The following is a 14,471-nucleotide window of genomic DNA, read 5'->3' on the forward strand; positions in this document are numbered from 1 at the left end:
CGCAGCATAAGGAGGTTCTCAGGCTAGGGGTCTAATCAGAGCTGTAGCTGCCGGCCTATGCCATAGCCACAGCAACGCCAGATCCGAGCTGCGTCTGCGACCCACACCACAGCTGATAGCAACGCTGGATCCTCAACCCACTGAATGAGGCCAGGAATCGAACCTGCAACCTCATGGTTCCTAGTCGGATCCATCTCCACTGTGCCATGACGGGAACTCCCCCAATGATTTTTGTTAATGCCTGAATAGGTAGTATGGATTAGTATTTCTGCTTAGAAAGAAGATGGCAAAATTTGGAGCCAGATGTATTCAAACTTTCCAAATCACGTATCCTAGGGAAATATCCTTATGCCATCAGTAACAACATTCTAACAGTGAGAAGCATAAGTAGTGCACAATCTAGTGTCAAATATGAACATTAGCAGCAGAAAATAGAAAAATCACTAATTGCAAACAAAAGCTATTAAGCCTATGCTGAAATGGAGGTACTACTTAGTGGATAAGGAATTTCAGTTTAGGAGGACTTTGAAGAAGTTCTGGAGATTGATGGCAGGGACGAGTTGCACATCCATGTGAATGTACTTAATGCCAATAAGCAATACAGTTAATAATAGTTAAAACTATAAATTTCATTTCGCCATAATACATACATGTGTGTGTATATATATTTATTCATTTATTTAACTATGCCCAGGACATGCAGGAGTTCCTGGGATTGAAGCCAAGCCATAGCAGTGACAACATTGAATTCTTAACTGCTAGGTTGGTAGGGAACTCTTATTTCAACATGATTTAAAAAAAACAAACGAACCCTATGCCATACAGACTTACTTTTATGTCTGACATACTTAAACATGTCTGTAGAATAGGTATAGAAAATTTCATAATTATATTTTTGGTAGACTGCACCTTTTATACATATAAAATATCCCCCTTGTCCCTCTTAATGCTTTGGTCCTCAATTCTGGTTTATCTTATATGATACTGTCCCTTCAAGCTTTCTGTAAGCATCTGTTAATTATATAAGCTTTTATCCAGTTTACTTCCTGTGTTAAATTTTTGATTAAGGTGTTCTGCAAACATTTTAATTTATTTCAACCCTAAATGACAATCTGTCTTTTTAATAAAGCATGTTAATCCATTTACATTGATTGGGATTATAAATGTTGGCACGGGATTCCCTCTGCACACTTAATGACTTTATCTTATCTGTGCTTTCTGCAATTTTATTTTCTAACCTATTTTTTCCATTACCAAGGTCACCAAGAATAATTTTTATATATGTGCTATAAGGATCATAGCCATATTATTTAGACTTAGTTCTAATTTTTCAGATTTATTTGCTCATCAGTATTTCTTACATTCTTTTCATTTTACTGTTTCTATTTTTCATTTTGCTAGAAAATATCCTCAAATAAAATTTTGCATAGGTATGTATGATATAAAATATATGCATAATGTAAAATATATAGTGCATAGGTAGTAAACATTTTAATTGCATATCCTTTGATTAGTTTCTCCCCTCTCTGTGTTCTCTTTACAGAGTTTGTACTAGATAGTATAATAAACTTTCTTCATCTCAACTTTCAGTCTCTTAATTTCTCTCTTTATGTTTTTCATTTCTTTCCTCTTTTGCACTAGTTCCTAGAAAAATCTCTTGATCTATAGCCAATCTTTGGTTACATCCATTCAGGTCATTTAACGATCTGCTTCACCCTTACATTTTAGAAATTATGTTCTTACCATGATTTATTAATCATGTCTTTTATAACTCCACTAATTCATTAATCATATCTTTTATAATTGCTTCTTATATTTAGGTATATTATTAAAAAATTCTCATCAGTAACGTTGGGCCTTGTGCTTCTTTTACTTGATGTTGATCTTTTTCAGTTTCAGTGTTTTGATTGCCAGGACATATACATTAATGAGTCCAGACTCAAGAATACAGGTAGAGAGAATTCTTTTCTTGAGTCTGATTACAAGGTCCTGGATTCCTTGGTTGTTTAGGAAAGTGGAGAAAAGGGATCCACAATCAGGCAGGTTTTTCCTAAAATTGTAGATGTACATCTGATATTTGGAGTGCAAAAGTTCCCTGTCCCTACTGGTGGACATAAATTAACTGGTGGTATTTATTCACTGCATTCTTCTCAGACCAATGTTCACATCCAAAGTGCCTGGACCAGAATTTCTTTCTTCTTCTTTCTTTTTTTTTTTTTTTTGGTCTTTTTGCCATTTCTTGGGCCGCTCCCATGGCATATGGAGGTTCCCAGGCTAGGGGTTAAATCAGAGCCATAGTCACCAGCCTACGCCAGAGCCACAGCAACACAGGATCCGAGCCGCGTCTGCAACCTACACCACAGCCCACGGCAACGCCGGATCGTTAACCCACTGAGCAAAGGCAGGGACCGAATCCGCAACCTCATGGTTCCTAGTCGGATTCGTTAACCACTGCACCATGATGGGAACTCCCTCTTTTTCTTTTTAAAAAAAATCTTCTGGGCACCCTGCGGCATATGGAGTTCCTAAGGCCAGGGATTAAACCTGTGTCCCAGTGTTGCAGAGGTGCTGCCGATCCCATTTTGCCACAGCGGGACCCCTGGACCAGCATTTCTAAAGTGAGGAATAAGCACAGCTAAAGGGCAGCAACTTAATTACTACTGATAGCTATCACTAGCCTTTGCTGCTAGACTTTGGTGTATTTCAGACTTCTATCAAAAAAAATCTCAAAAAAATTCTATTTTTGTCTCATGTAGGGTATGGGTTATTTAACTCTAATTGTCATTTACTTTATAGCATCCACAAATTTCTCACTGTTCTGGTGAACTGGTAATATTTTATTCATCTTGACTTATTTAGCATGCGTTCTTTATTTGGATGAGTTGCTGGCACAATTGAAGACTTTAAATAGTATAATTCCACTAGCATTGGGATTTTTAAGCACTGGCATTGTTCTATGTCTTGAACAAGGCATATTAAAATTTAACTCAGAGAGTTCCCATTGTGGCTCAGCAGAAATAAACCTGACTAGCATCCGTGAGGATGCAAGTTCAATTCCCGGCCTCACTCAGTGGGTTAAGGACTCAGCATTGCCACGACCTGTGATGTAGGTCTCAGACATAGCTCAGATCCTGTATTGCTATGGCTGTGGTGCAGGCTAGCAGCTGCAGCTCTAATATGACCCCTCACCTGGGAACTTCCATATGCCACAAATGCAGGCCTAAAAAGCAAGAAAAAAAAAAGTGTCTGAAACCCTAAAAATGAAACAAACATTTTCTAAAAAAAGTTTTTGGTATCATAATTTTAAAAAAGCAGCATGAAAACAGGTATCTGCAAGAATTCCTTGTACTCCTTAGAAACTAGATGAACAAAAAAGGTAGTTCATTATTGGACAGAATCATTATACAGCAAAAAAGATAATTGGAATTACATTAAAATTTATTTATAAATTACATAATAGAAATTAAAATTATATTTATGTGTAGGTGAATTTTACTCTGCTATATCTAAGTATATTTACTTTATAGGGTTTCCTCTAATCTGGTCTGTAACAAATGCATTCATTTTCCTGGTGACTTAAATTACAATTTTTCTGGGTGTGTACCCATTTATCTTTAATTAGCTTCAAAGGTTACTCAATATTTTACCTCATGTTTTTTCTCCTTGCTAACTTCTTGTCAAATAGTTAAATACACTAAAGGATCTTACCATACAACAGAATCTTACATGTATTTCTTTTATGAAAAATTATTTAGAATGCAAATAACCATCCCAAATCATTAAGCCCAAAATTTTTTTATGGGTTTTATAAACCCTTATGCTGGGTTTTATTCTTTGCTGAAACAGAGCCAGTAATTGGTTAATTCTGAAGAACAAATTAAAAAAAAGTTACTACTCAGGGGAGATTTCCTGGTTATGTCAATAATATGTCTGCTAATTTTCTATCTTAAATGACTGTCCTAATTAGCCTCATCATTCCATATGCCTAGAAGGACGGTGATGAGACTTCTAGATTGTGCAGAAATGTTCTAAGTTATGATTACTCTTTTGGAGTAATTATTAATACCATCCTGGTCACTCTGAAAAGCACCACAGTTTGTACAGTAAGTACTATAGTCACATTACCTACAGGGAAATCTGGGCTCACCATGTGCAAGTACCATCTATCCTCCCATTAGATGTGTATCTCAAATATACAAGGTATTTTGTCACTTGAAACCAATGACTGCAAAAAAGTTTGCGATGGCTTTAAAAAAGTTTGTGATGTTACACTGTGGTACAAAAAGAAAAAAAAATAACTAGTGTAGGCAGATCTCTTGATTTCCACTCTTTCACCTATAATTTACATATAAAAGAGGATGACTACTCCATAGACTGCAAACCTCTTTCAACATTTTAGAATTCTATTACTAAAATCTTACTATTTAACATTCCAGTACCACAAAGCAATAGGAATGATAATCAGTTCAATAAATTCTAGTTAACTGACTTATAATTCACCTATAAACTGAACTTATTTAACTCAATGATTTCTAGGTCTCTTTCAATTCAACTTTTTATGAATCTATTACTAAAATATTACTATGGGGAATTCCCTCTGTGGCTCAAGAGTAACGAATTTGACTAGTAAACATATGGTGACACGGGTTTGATCCCTGGCCTCACTCAGTAGGTTAAGGATCCAGCTTTGTAGGTCGCAGATGTGGCTTGGATCCATGTTGCTGTAGCTGTGGTGTAGGCCAGCAGCTGCAGCTTCAATTCAACCCCTAGCTTGTGAACTTCCACATGCTACAGTCCGGTCCCAAAAAGCATAAGAAGAAAAAACAAAACATATATGTAAGTATATAATTATAACAGGTTAGAACACAGTAAAACAAAGGCGAATTCAGAGTAGGACAATCAGAATCCCACCCTATTATAAGAATAGCTTTAATAAGCATTTAATTCCAGGTACACCTGTATTACAAGAGACATTTTAATAATGTTTCTTGTAAAACATAGGAAACCTATATAAAGTCAATATTATGGTCATATATGAACTAGAAACCTTAAGTATAATTTGCAGATGCTTTTGCAACTGATAAAAACACCACAGAGAATTGGGAAATATATTTTAATATTCTTATAACATTTTAGTAAATAGCAAACACATGAAAATAGTAATACCATTTGAAAATAGAGCAGTAATATACACTATAAATTACTACTTTAAATCAAATGAAATTGTGTAAAATTAAGTACTTATGCCTTTTAATATATTGAAAAGTAAGATTCTTGGGCTTTTAGAGATCCAAAACATTTTCCTTCAATTAATAATAAAGTTCAATTAGCTTGATCATTACATTCCCTAAACTTTTCAGCAGTTTAAACAGTATACTCATGTCTCATCCCTATCAATTTTTGAATATAGTTTCTATTAAAGTCAAATTTTTAAACAGGACTTGATGGGTGCTAAATACTTTTAATCCCATTTCTTTAAAAACATAAAGGGCTAAGAGTTTAATTTGAATAGTCTATCATAACTGTGATATTCATGACATATTTAATGTTTTACCTAAAAAGTCACAACCATCTGTATTTTACCCCACAGTATACCCACACTTGCCTTGTTAAAGATAATAATGTTTTAGACCTGTAGCATGAAAAGTGTGGTCCCTGAACCAGAAGCATAAACACCACCCAGGAGCTTGTTAGAAACATACCATCTCAGACCCCAACCCAGAGCTACTGAATAGGAACTGGCATTTTAACAAGCTCCCTATGTAATTTGTATACCTATTTAAAATACTGTTCTTAAAACACATCATTTACCCAAATGCGATACTCCAACTGGTATTGGTTCTGACTTTATTCTTTCTCTATCTGTTCCCAACCCACTTAGTTTTTATAGGCAATTCCTTTACCATTTTTCCAGTCCTGCTTGCCCCAACCCTATGCTTTCCACTAAGTTCTTTCACTTCTTTTTGATTTTAATTTTCTTATAGACAGTCTGTTTGTCTCTCTATTCCTCATTCCTGCAGTGTTTCTCTAGCACTTTCAAACTTGAGCAGTCACATGGTCTCTAAATTTTTATTCAAATGGACATTGACCAAAAATACTTTTTCCCAAAGTTCAGGGTCCTAGTTTCTAGATTTTTTTTTTTTTTTGCAATTCTTGTTACCACTTTTTTTTGCAACTCTGTTCACTCACTTCTAAGCCAAGGAGTTTATTCATTCAGGGGCTCTTTATGTTTAGTTCATCATTCCTCCAATGTCATATCAGCAGTTCTAACACCAAAAAACACTTTAGTGGGCAAACCAAAGTTTGCCTGTGTAAACAGATTCTGATAGATATATATTATGAATGTTAATTGCTTATATGATAACTAACATGGAAATACTGCTATGGAGTTTGTAAACCATTAATTTACATTTAAATTCGTATTTTTCTTTCTCCTTAAATAATACAATTTTCAGATGGGAAAAAACTAACAAGTGTAACACCTTGACAATGTTCACAAACTTCTGAAATAATATAATTTAAAAAGCTACATGCAAAAATTCAAGGAAAGGAGTTCCCATCGTGGCTCAGTGGTTAATGAATCTGACTAGGAACCATGAGGTTGTGGATTCGATCCCTGGCCTCGCTCAGTGGGTTAAGGATCCAGTGTTGCCGTGAGCTGTGGTGTAGGTTGCAGACACGGCTCGGATCCCGCGTTGCTGTGGCTGTGGTGTAGGCTGGAGGCTATGGCTCCTATTCAACCCCTAGCCTGGGAGCGGCCCAAGAAATGGCAAAAAGACAAAAAAAAAAAAATCAAGGAAAACAAGCAACATTAAATAAGTACGCAGTGTTGTAATACTATAAACTTGAAAATTGGTAGCATATATTCAGTGTTAATTCACACCTGCATACATAGTCACATAAAATGTAGAGTACCGAGCCCATAATCAGAAAATCCATGGAGGCAATTTTTTAAGACACACGCTGGTCTTCATTTGATTGAAAAATATCATTAATTACAATCAATGAAATGAGTTTTATTTAAAATATAATCTAATACTAAAAACATAATTACGTTAAAAATTTACCTCACTTTCAAGAAAGAAAAGAACCAGCATCCTAATAAGGTTCCCATTTGGACTGTTTCTCCCCCTCCTCTTTGCTAGTGCTTCTTCTGCTTGTGGGTCATGTCTGCTAAACAGCCTGGAAATATATAATAAAACAACATTACAAATTTACATGTATATGAATTTTAGTCCTTTCCTTCAATGTATAAACTATTTCAGTGTTAAGAAAATAAAAGAAACAGTGACAGAGATCAGATTACTGATTTATTTCAACATAAGTATGTAGCTGACATATTTATAGGTCAAAAACATGGTTAGATCTGAACAATTTCATGCAGTTCAACTATATATAGCATAAAGGCTTTTTTACTGATGACTAATCAATGTTCAAATCCTTATGAAAAATACAAACTTTTTATTCTGTATGATAGATATTAAAATATGTAATTTTCAATTGAGTTCTATTTTCTTAGTCATTTCACAGTCAAGTAATTACGGAATTTAACCAGATGCTCCAGCAATAATAGTAAAAATCATACTTTTAATCGTGATTGCACTTCCATTATTTTTTGTTTATTAGACTATTACCTAGAAACACTATTTATTAACCCGACAGTATTGAGTAAATGAAACAAACATTAAACTTAAAAAAAGTCACAAAACATCTAAAATATAGCAAAGAAATGACTAAAAATTTTTAATCTGTTAAGATTTATTCTAACAAAATTTAAGGATTAGTAAAGACGTCTTTTTTAAAAAATTTTTTTTTGTCTTTTTGCCATTTCTTGGGCCGCATCTGCAGCATATGGAGGTTCCCAGGCTAGGGGTCTAATCAGACCTGTAGCCACTGGCCTACACCAGAGCCACAGCAACGTGGGATCCGAGCCGCGTCTGCAACCTACACCACAGCTCACGGCAACGCTGGATCCTTAACTCGCTGAGCAAGGCCAGGGATTGAACCTACAACCTCATGGTTCCTAGTCGGATTCGTTAACCACTGAGCTACGACAGGAACTCCTTAAAGATGTCTCATTCCCAGGTATTTCTCTAGGTAAAATGGATATAATACTGCACAAAAATAAAATCCCTATTCTCACTGAGCTCTCGCTCTAGTGGATGGAGATAAATGGTAGATCAATATATATCATCTCCGGTGTTATAAGGAAAAACAATGGTCTAGGAATAGGGATACAGAGTGCGCTAGCTCAGACATACAGCTCTCAGATGAGAGGCAAAATAACAAAATAAGAACAATTTCATGTGACATAAAATATAAACCAATTTCAAGAGGAAAATGAGTATAGAGAAATTAAGTACTTGGAGAGAAAGGACAGGCGGGGGGAGAAGACTATAGAGTATTAGCTTGAAGGTACATCTGCACAGCTATCAGACTGGTTTAAGAGAGTTTTGTTTATTTGGGTGGCTTTCAGAGGTGGGGGGCAAATGGAAAATATGAGCATCCTTCAAACTAAAATGTACAAATCTGAACAACTGAAATCACTGTATATAAATATAAGGTACAGAAGGGTTAGCTTTTTTTAAAAAAAAAAATGTAGAACTTTGGATGACATTAAAATATTCATTTCAGATACACTGTACCACTTTTTGCATGCTTAATATAGCTTAATACATTAGATTACAAAACAGACTAAGTGTATGTGCATGCACGCAATTTTTTTTTTTTTTTAATGGCTGCACCCGCAGCATATGGAAGTTCCTGGGCCAGGGACCGAATCTGAGTCATAGCCACAACTGTGCCAGGCTGGGAATCCAACCCACACCTCCACAGCAACCCAATCTGCTACAAGTGGATTCTTAACCTCACCGTACCATGGCAAGTCCACATACATTAAAAGAAAAAAAAAAAAAAACAAAAACAACTTTATCATGGAATTCCTAGGGCTAATTTACAGGTTATGTTTTAGGATTTTAAAAGATCACGATATTACATAGTGGATGTTCAAAGAGATTATTAAGAATCAAAATTTCTCAAACTATCTCCAGGGCAGGGGCATAAAATAAGCTGATGAAGTAAGGCTTCCATTTGCATAGGAATGGGATTCATTTTTATGAAGGAAAAATTATATAGAGGCTTATAATACTTGTGAATTTATATGAAAATTAATAATTAAAAATTTTTAGCAAGTGTTTCAAACTTAGAAAAATATAAGATAGTTAAAATTAAATTTATCCAAGGGCTCTTTCTGACTCCAATGCTGCCAGTTTATGGCCTCTATTCTACGGATAACCAACTTTTTTAGTCTATCTTTTCTTTGAAAATAGAATCAATAAATTCTTTTTAGAAACACAAAGTTTTTTGAAAAGTTAAGTGGAGAATAGAGACTAATTAGAATATAATAAAATAGGAAGGACATTTGAGTCAGACAACACCTCAGATGAATATGGAAACAGCACTATTCTGTATTAGCCAATGATGTTAGAGGAACAGGCAAATTCAATATTTTATTTTAAAGGTCATGCCTGAAAATCTTGACTTTTTTCCTCACTTTCATTACCAGTATGCACTACTAGCCAGCATCCTTCTTAAAGAAAACTTTTCCAGGAGCTCCTGCCGTGGCTCAGTGGTTAACGAATCTGACTAGGAACCATGAGGTTGTGGGTTTGGTCCTGGGCCTCGTTCAGGGGGGTTAAGGATCTGGCGTTGCTTTGAGTTGTGGTGTAGGTCGCAGACTCGGCTGGGATCTGGTGTTACTGTGGTGTAGGCTGGTGGCTACAGCTCTGATTAGACCCCTAGCCCGGGAACATCCATAGCCGCAGGTGCGGCCCTAGAAAAGGCAAAAAAAGAAAAGAAAAGAAAAGAAAAGAAAACTTTCCCACAAAGTAACAATTTTTCCCACTTTGAGAGGTAACACTGAGTAAAGAAGAGTTTGTGGTTGTAGCACTGAGTTGCTGATGCTGGATGGCGAGCCAGGGCTGCTCATCATCTATTTCTAACAGTTTCCCAGTGTGTGATTTACATCTGTGCTTAGCATAATCACAAATTACTACATGTAATGGACTTCTGGGTCACCCGCCAAAGTCACTAAGTTCAATCTACAAACAAAATCAGAAAGCAAAACATCCCCCTGCCCAAGAATATATTTTAAGAATGAATTAATCTACTAATAAATTATAGAACATATAGAGTAGACCACCAAAAATATATTTAATAAGAAAGTTTAGTTACATTCATAATCTCTCACTACCTCTATGTTTTTCAAAAAATATTGGTGAGGTTTTGCTTTTAAGTTAAATTGCAACTGCATATATAATTTTCAGCATCATAATGGATTACTGATTAAAACAATCCACATCCTCATAGACAGAATGATGTAAAAAACAAAAAACTGGGAGGTATTTTAAAGACTATTTTAGATTACCAATGTTGAGAAGGTAAGATACGAGAACTCAGAATTTTAAAAGGCAAAAAATGTGGTCAAATAAAGTATCAATTACTTAAGAGAGCTTTTAGAAACCTTAAGCACTTCTACATTCTCCACTCACACCCCTAGCTGAGAATTATCCTTACAGATTGTAAGTCAAAGGAATATGTCACAAGGGACAACATTCTCAGGGATATGATTCATGATAAGCACAGAGACTGTGAGAGTATTACAACCCCCAGAATTTGCAATGGCCATTTCTATTACTGTTTTCATTCACTACTAGTTTCTTTTATTAACTCTAAAACAACAATAAAACAAAAAATCAAACTGGAACCTGGTTTCAGAGATAATTAACTCACTTTTTGTGAAGGAATTCTCCAGCTGCCACAGCAACAGGGCGATGTGCTGAGTATACCAAGTGGTAAACATTTTCACAGTCTTCATTGGAAAGAGCTTCTTCACTTCCACTGAAAAATTCAGAAAGTAACACTGAGCCAAAACAAGTGTTTACTGTCAGTTCTACCTTTATTAAAACTTTGTAAAGTTCTTTACAAAATCTTAAGGTATAATGATGTTATTTTTTTCTTTTAGTCCAACTTTTGAAAGTAGTATTTCTCTTCAATAATAAAAGACAGCTAATTTTTATTTAAAATTCAGAAAGTACAGATAAAACAAGAAAATGTCCACATTTCTTCCCATACATACCCATTGATAATGACTATTAATACTGTGATTTGTATTACCTCAATTTAACTCAATTTCCTTAAATGTGCATAAACCTTTTATTAATAGGCCTGGGCATAAAGTTAAATAGGCCTGTTTCATAAAGTTCATAAAGTTAAATTACTACTGTGTTACGTAACTCCTCTTTCCAGAATTGTCTATTTACATTATATTTTATCATAATACTTACAATACTATTTAGTCTTCTTTCTATATAAAATGGATTCACTAGTCACAACCACTCTGCTACTAACACAAATTTCCCACCTTTCTACTCATGTATTCTTTTTGTTTGTTTGTTTTTGCTTTTCAGGGCCATACCCACAGCATGTGGAAGTTCCCAGGCTAGGGGTCAATCGGAGCTACAGCTGTCAGCCTACACCACAGTCACAGCAACTTGGGATCCAAGCCACGTCTACATACACCACAGTTCACGGCAATGCTGTATCCCCGACCCACTGAGCAAAGCCAGGGATTGAACCCGCACACTCTTGGATACTAGTCAGATTCATTTCCACTGAGCCACGACAGGAACTCCATACTCATGTATTCTTAAAATTTGAAGCTTTTCTTGGTTTGCTGGGAAGTATCATTAAGTATTTTTTTCCCCTCAAAAAGAGAACATCTATTTCCTGATAATTAACACGATTAAAAATGTGTGATAGGATTACATATAATGTATGGAGTTCTTGGGCTTACACACTCAAATACTTAAACATAAGGCATGACGTTATAAAACACTTAAAAGAGAACATAGTCAAAACATTCTCAGAGTTCCCGTTGTGGCTCAGTGGTTAACGAATCCTACTAGGAATCATGAGGTTGTGGGTTCGATCCCTGGCCTTCTTCAGTGGGTTGAGGATCTGGCGTTGCCGTGAGCTGTGGTGTAGGTTGCAGATGCGGCTTGGATCCTGCACTGCTGTGGTTCTGGCAGAGGCTGGCGGCTATGGCTCCGATTCAACCCCTAGCCTGGGAACCTCTATATGCCGTGGGAGTGGCCCTAGAAATGGCAAAAAGACCAAAAAAAAAAAAATCTCTAACATCAACCATACAAATATTTTATTAGGTCAGTCTCCAAAGGCGGTAGAGATAAAAATCAAAATAAAGAAATGGGACTTAATCAAACTTAAAAGCTTTTGCACAGCAAAGAAAACCATAAAAGGACTGAAAAGACAACCTATAAAATGGGAGAAAATAGTTCCAAATGATGAAACTGACAAGGGCTTAATCTCCAAAAACACAAACAACTTGCACTATTCACAACAAAAAACCCCAAACAACCCAATAGAAAAATAGGGAGAAGACCTAAATAGACATTTCTCCAAAGAAGAATACAGATGAGCCAGGAGGCATATAAAAAGATGCTCAATATGGCTAACTATTAGAGAAATGCAAATCAAAACTACAATGAGGTTACCACCTCATGCCAGTCACTAAGCCCATCATTAATAAGTCTATAAATGACAAATGCTGGAAAGGGTGTGGAGAAAAGGGAACCCTCTAACACTGCTGGTAGAAATGTAAATTGGTACAACCACTATGCGAAACAGTATAGGAGTTCCTCAGGAAACTAAATACAGAACTAAGTTCTATGAGGGAGTTCCCTAGCCTGGGAACTTCCACATGCCACAGTGTGGCCCTACAAAGTAGAACAACAACAACAAAAAATCCTTCTCCTTCTCTGGGGCATATATCAAGACAAAACTATAATTCAAAAAAGATTATATGTTATGCACCCCTATATTCACTGCAGCACTATTCACAACAGACAAGACATGGAAACAACCTAAATGCCCATTCAAAGATGAATGGATTAAGAAAATGTGGTACATATAAACAATGAAATACTACTTAGCCGTAAAAAGAATGAAATAATGCCATTCACAGAAACATGGATGCAACTTGATATTCTCACACTAAGTGAAGTAAGTGAGAAAAAGAAAGACAAATACCATATGATATCACTTATATGTGGAATCTGAAATACGGCACAAATGAACCTATCTACAGAACAGAAAGATACACAGGCACAGAGAACAGACTTGTGGTTGCCAAGGGGAAAGGAGAAGAGAGTGGGATGGACTGGGAGTTTGGGGTTAGTAAATAGAAACTACTACATTTAAGATAGATAAACAATAAGGTCCCACAGTATAGCACAGGGAACTATATCCAATATCCTGGGACAGACCATGATGGAAAAGAATACAAAAAAAAAAAAGAATACATATATATATGACTGAGGTCACTTTGCTGTACAGTAGAAATTGGCATATTGTAAATCAACTACACTTTAATATAAAAAAATGAACTGTACACACATACACACACAGAATTCTTGATCTGTACAGGGTCTTGACAAGATGTTAGGGTATAAACCTATTCTCCAGAATTCAGTCCTAGAGATGCCACAAGAGATTAGGAGGAGAATGAGAGATTTGACAAATAAACATAAAATTTAAAGAAGGTAGCTGAATCACAATATAAGGGATGAATGAAAAAGACCTGGATATCAAATACAGAAAACACATTAGAAGCTTTTTTTTTTTTTGCCGTACCCACAGCTCATGGCTGTTCCTGGGCTAGGGGTCGAATTGGAGCTGCAGCTGCAGGCCTATTCCACAGCCATGGCAACACTGTATCACAGCTGCATCCGCAACCTATGCCAGCAGCTTGTGGAAACACTGGATTCTTAAACCAATGAGTGAGGCCAGGGATTAAACCCGTAACCTCAGGGAGGCTCTGTTGGCTTCTTAACCCACTGATCCACTGTAGGAACTCCAAGAAGCATTTTTTTTTTAAGTATAGTCTTTCTCCCTCTCAAGAAGGCCTAAGTTTTAACCTCTTCACTCAATTATACATATATCAATAGCTAAATTAGCTAACACCCTCAGGAAAAAACTGAACCCACAGGAAAATAAATTTAACAAGATATCTCAGTAACCCAAGCTCAGAAGCTAAAGGAAAATATTCCAAACCAAAAGAAGAATTAACAGATGGAGGAAAAAACCATACTTTCTTGCTGTTTCCTTTAGGTCAGATGGAATACTTAAAAGGAGCCAGCCTGGTTGATCTTAAGAGGCATTTTGCCTAACAAGACGACCTCTAGGGCAAAAACTCAAAAACACTGGGAACTTGAAAATCAGGGGCTGAGTCACAAAGAAAATAGCCAGAGGAGGGTGTGTCCACTCTGGGGAACTGTTCTCAGAAATACCAAGAGTGTTCTCAACAAAATTTTAGCCAACTGAATCCAACAACATATAAAAAAGATTATATACCATGACCAGGTGGGATTCATCCCAGGTTCACAAGGATGGTT

General features: G+C 36.0%; 1 protein-coding gene across 1 annotated transcript in view; it reads right to left on the reverse strand.

Moving 5' to 3' along the window:
• The window catches only part of STAG1 (stromal antigen 1), a 415,995-nt gene that overhangs the window by 89,004 nt on the left and 312,520 nt on the right, over positions 1-14,471 (reverse strand). The window contains exons 13-14 of the mRNA XM_047782999.1: positions 10,792-10,899; positions 7,068-7,182 (exon numbers count right to left, since the gene is read on the reverse strand). Coding sequence (XP_047638955.1) covers positions 7,068-7,182; positions 10,792-10,899 — 223 coding nt within the window. The remainder of the gene's footprint in view (positions 1-7,067; positions 7,183-10,791; positions 10,900-14,471) is intronic.

This window comes from Phacochoerus africanus, chromosome 1 (genome assembly GCF_016906955.1).
Source record: "Phacochoerus africanus isolate WHEZ1 chromosome 1, ROS_Pafr_v1, whole genome shotgun sequence".
In the NCBI taxonomy this organism is placed as follows: Eukaryota; Metazoa; Chordata; class Mammalia; order Artiodactyla; family Suidae; genus Phacochoerus; species Phacochoerus africanus.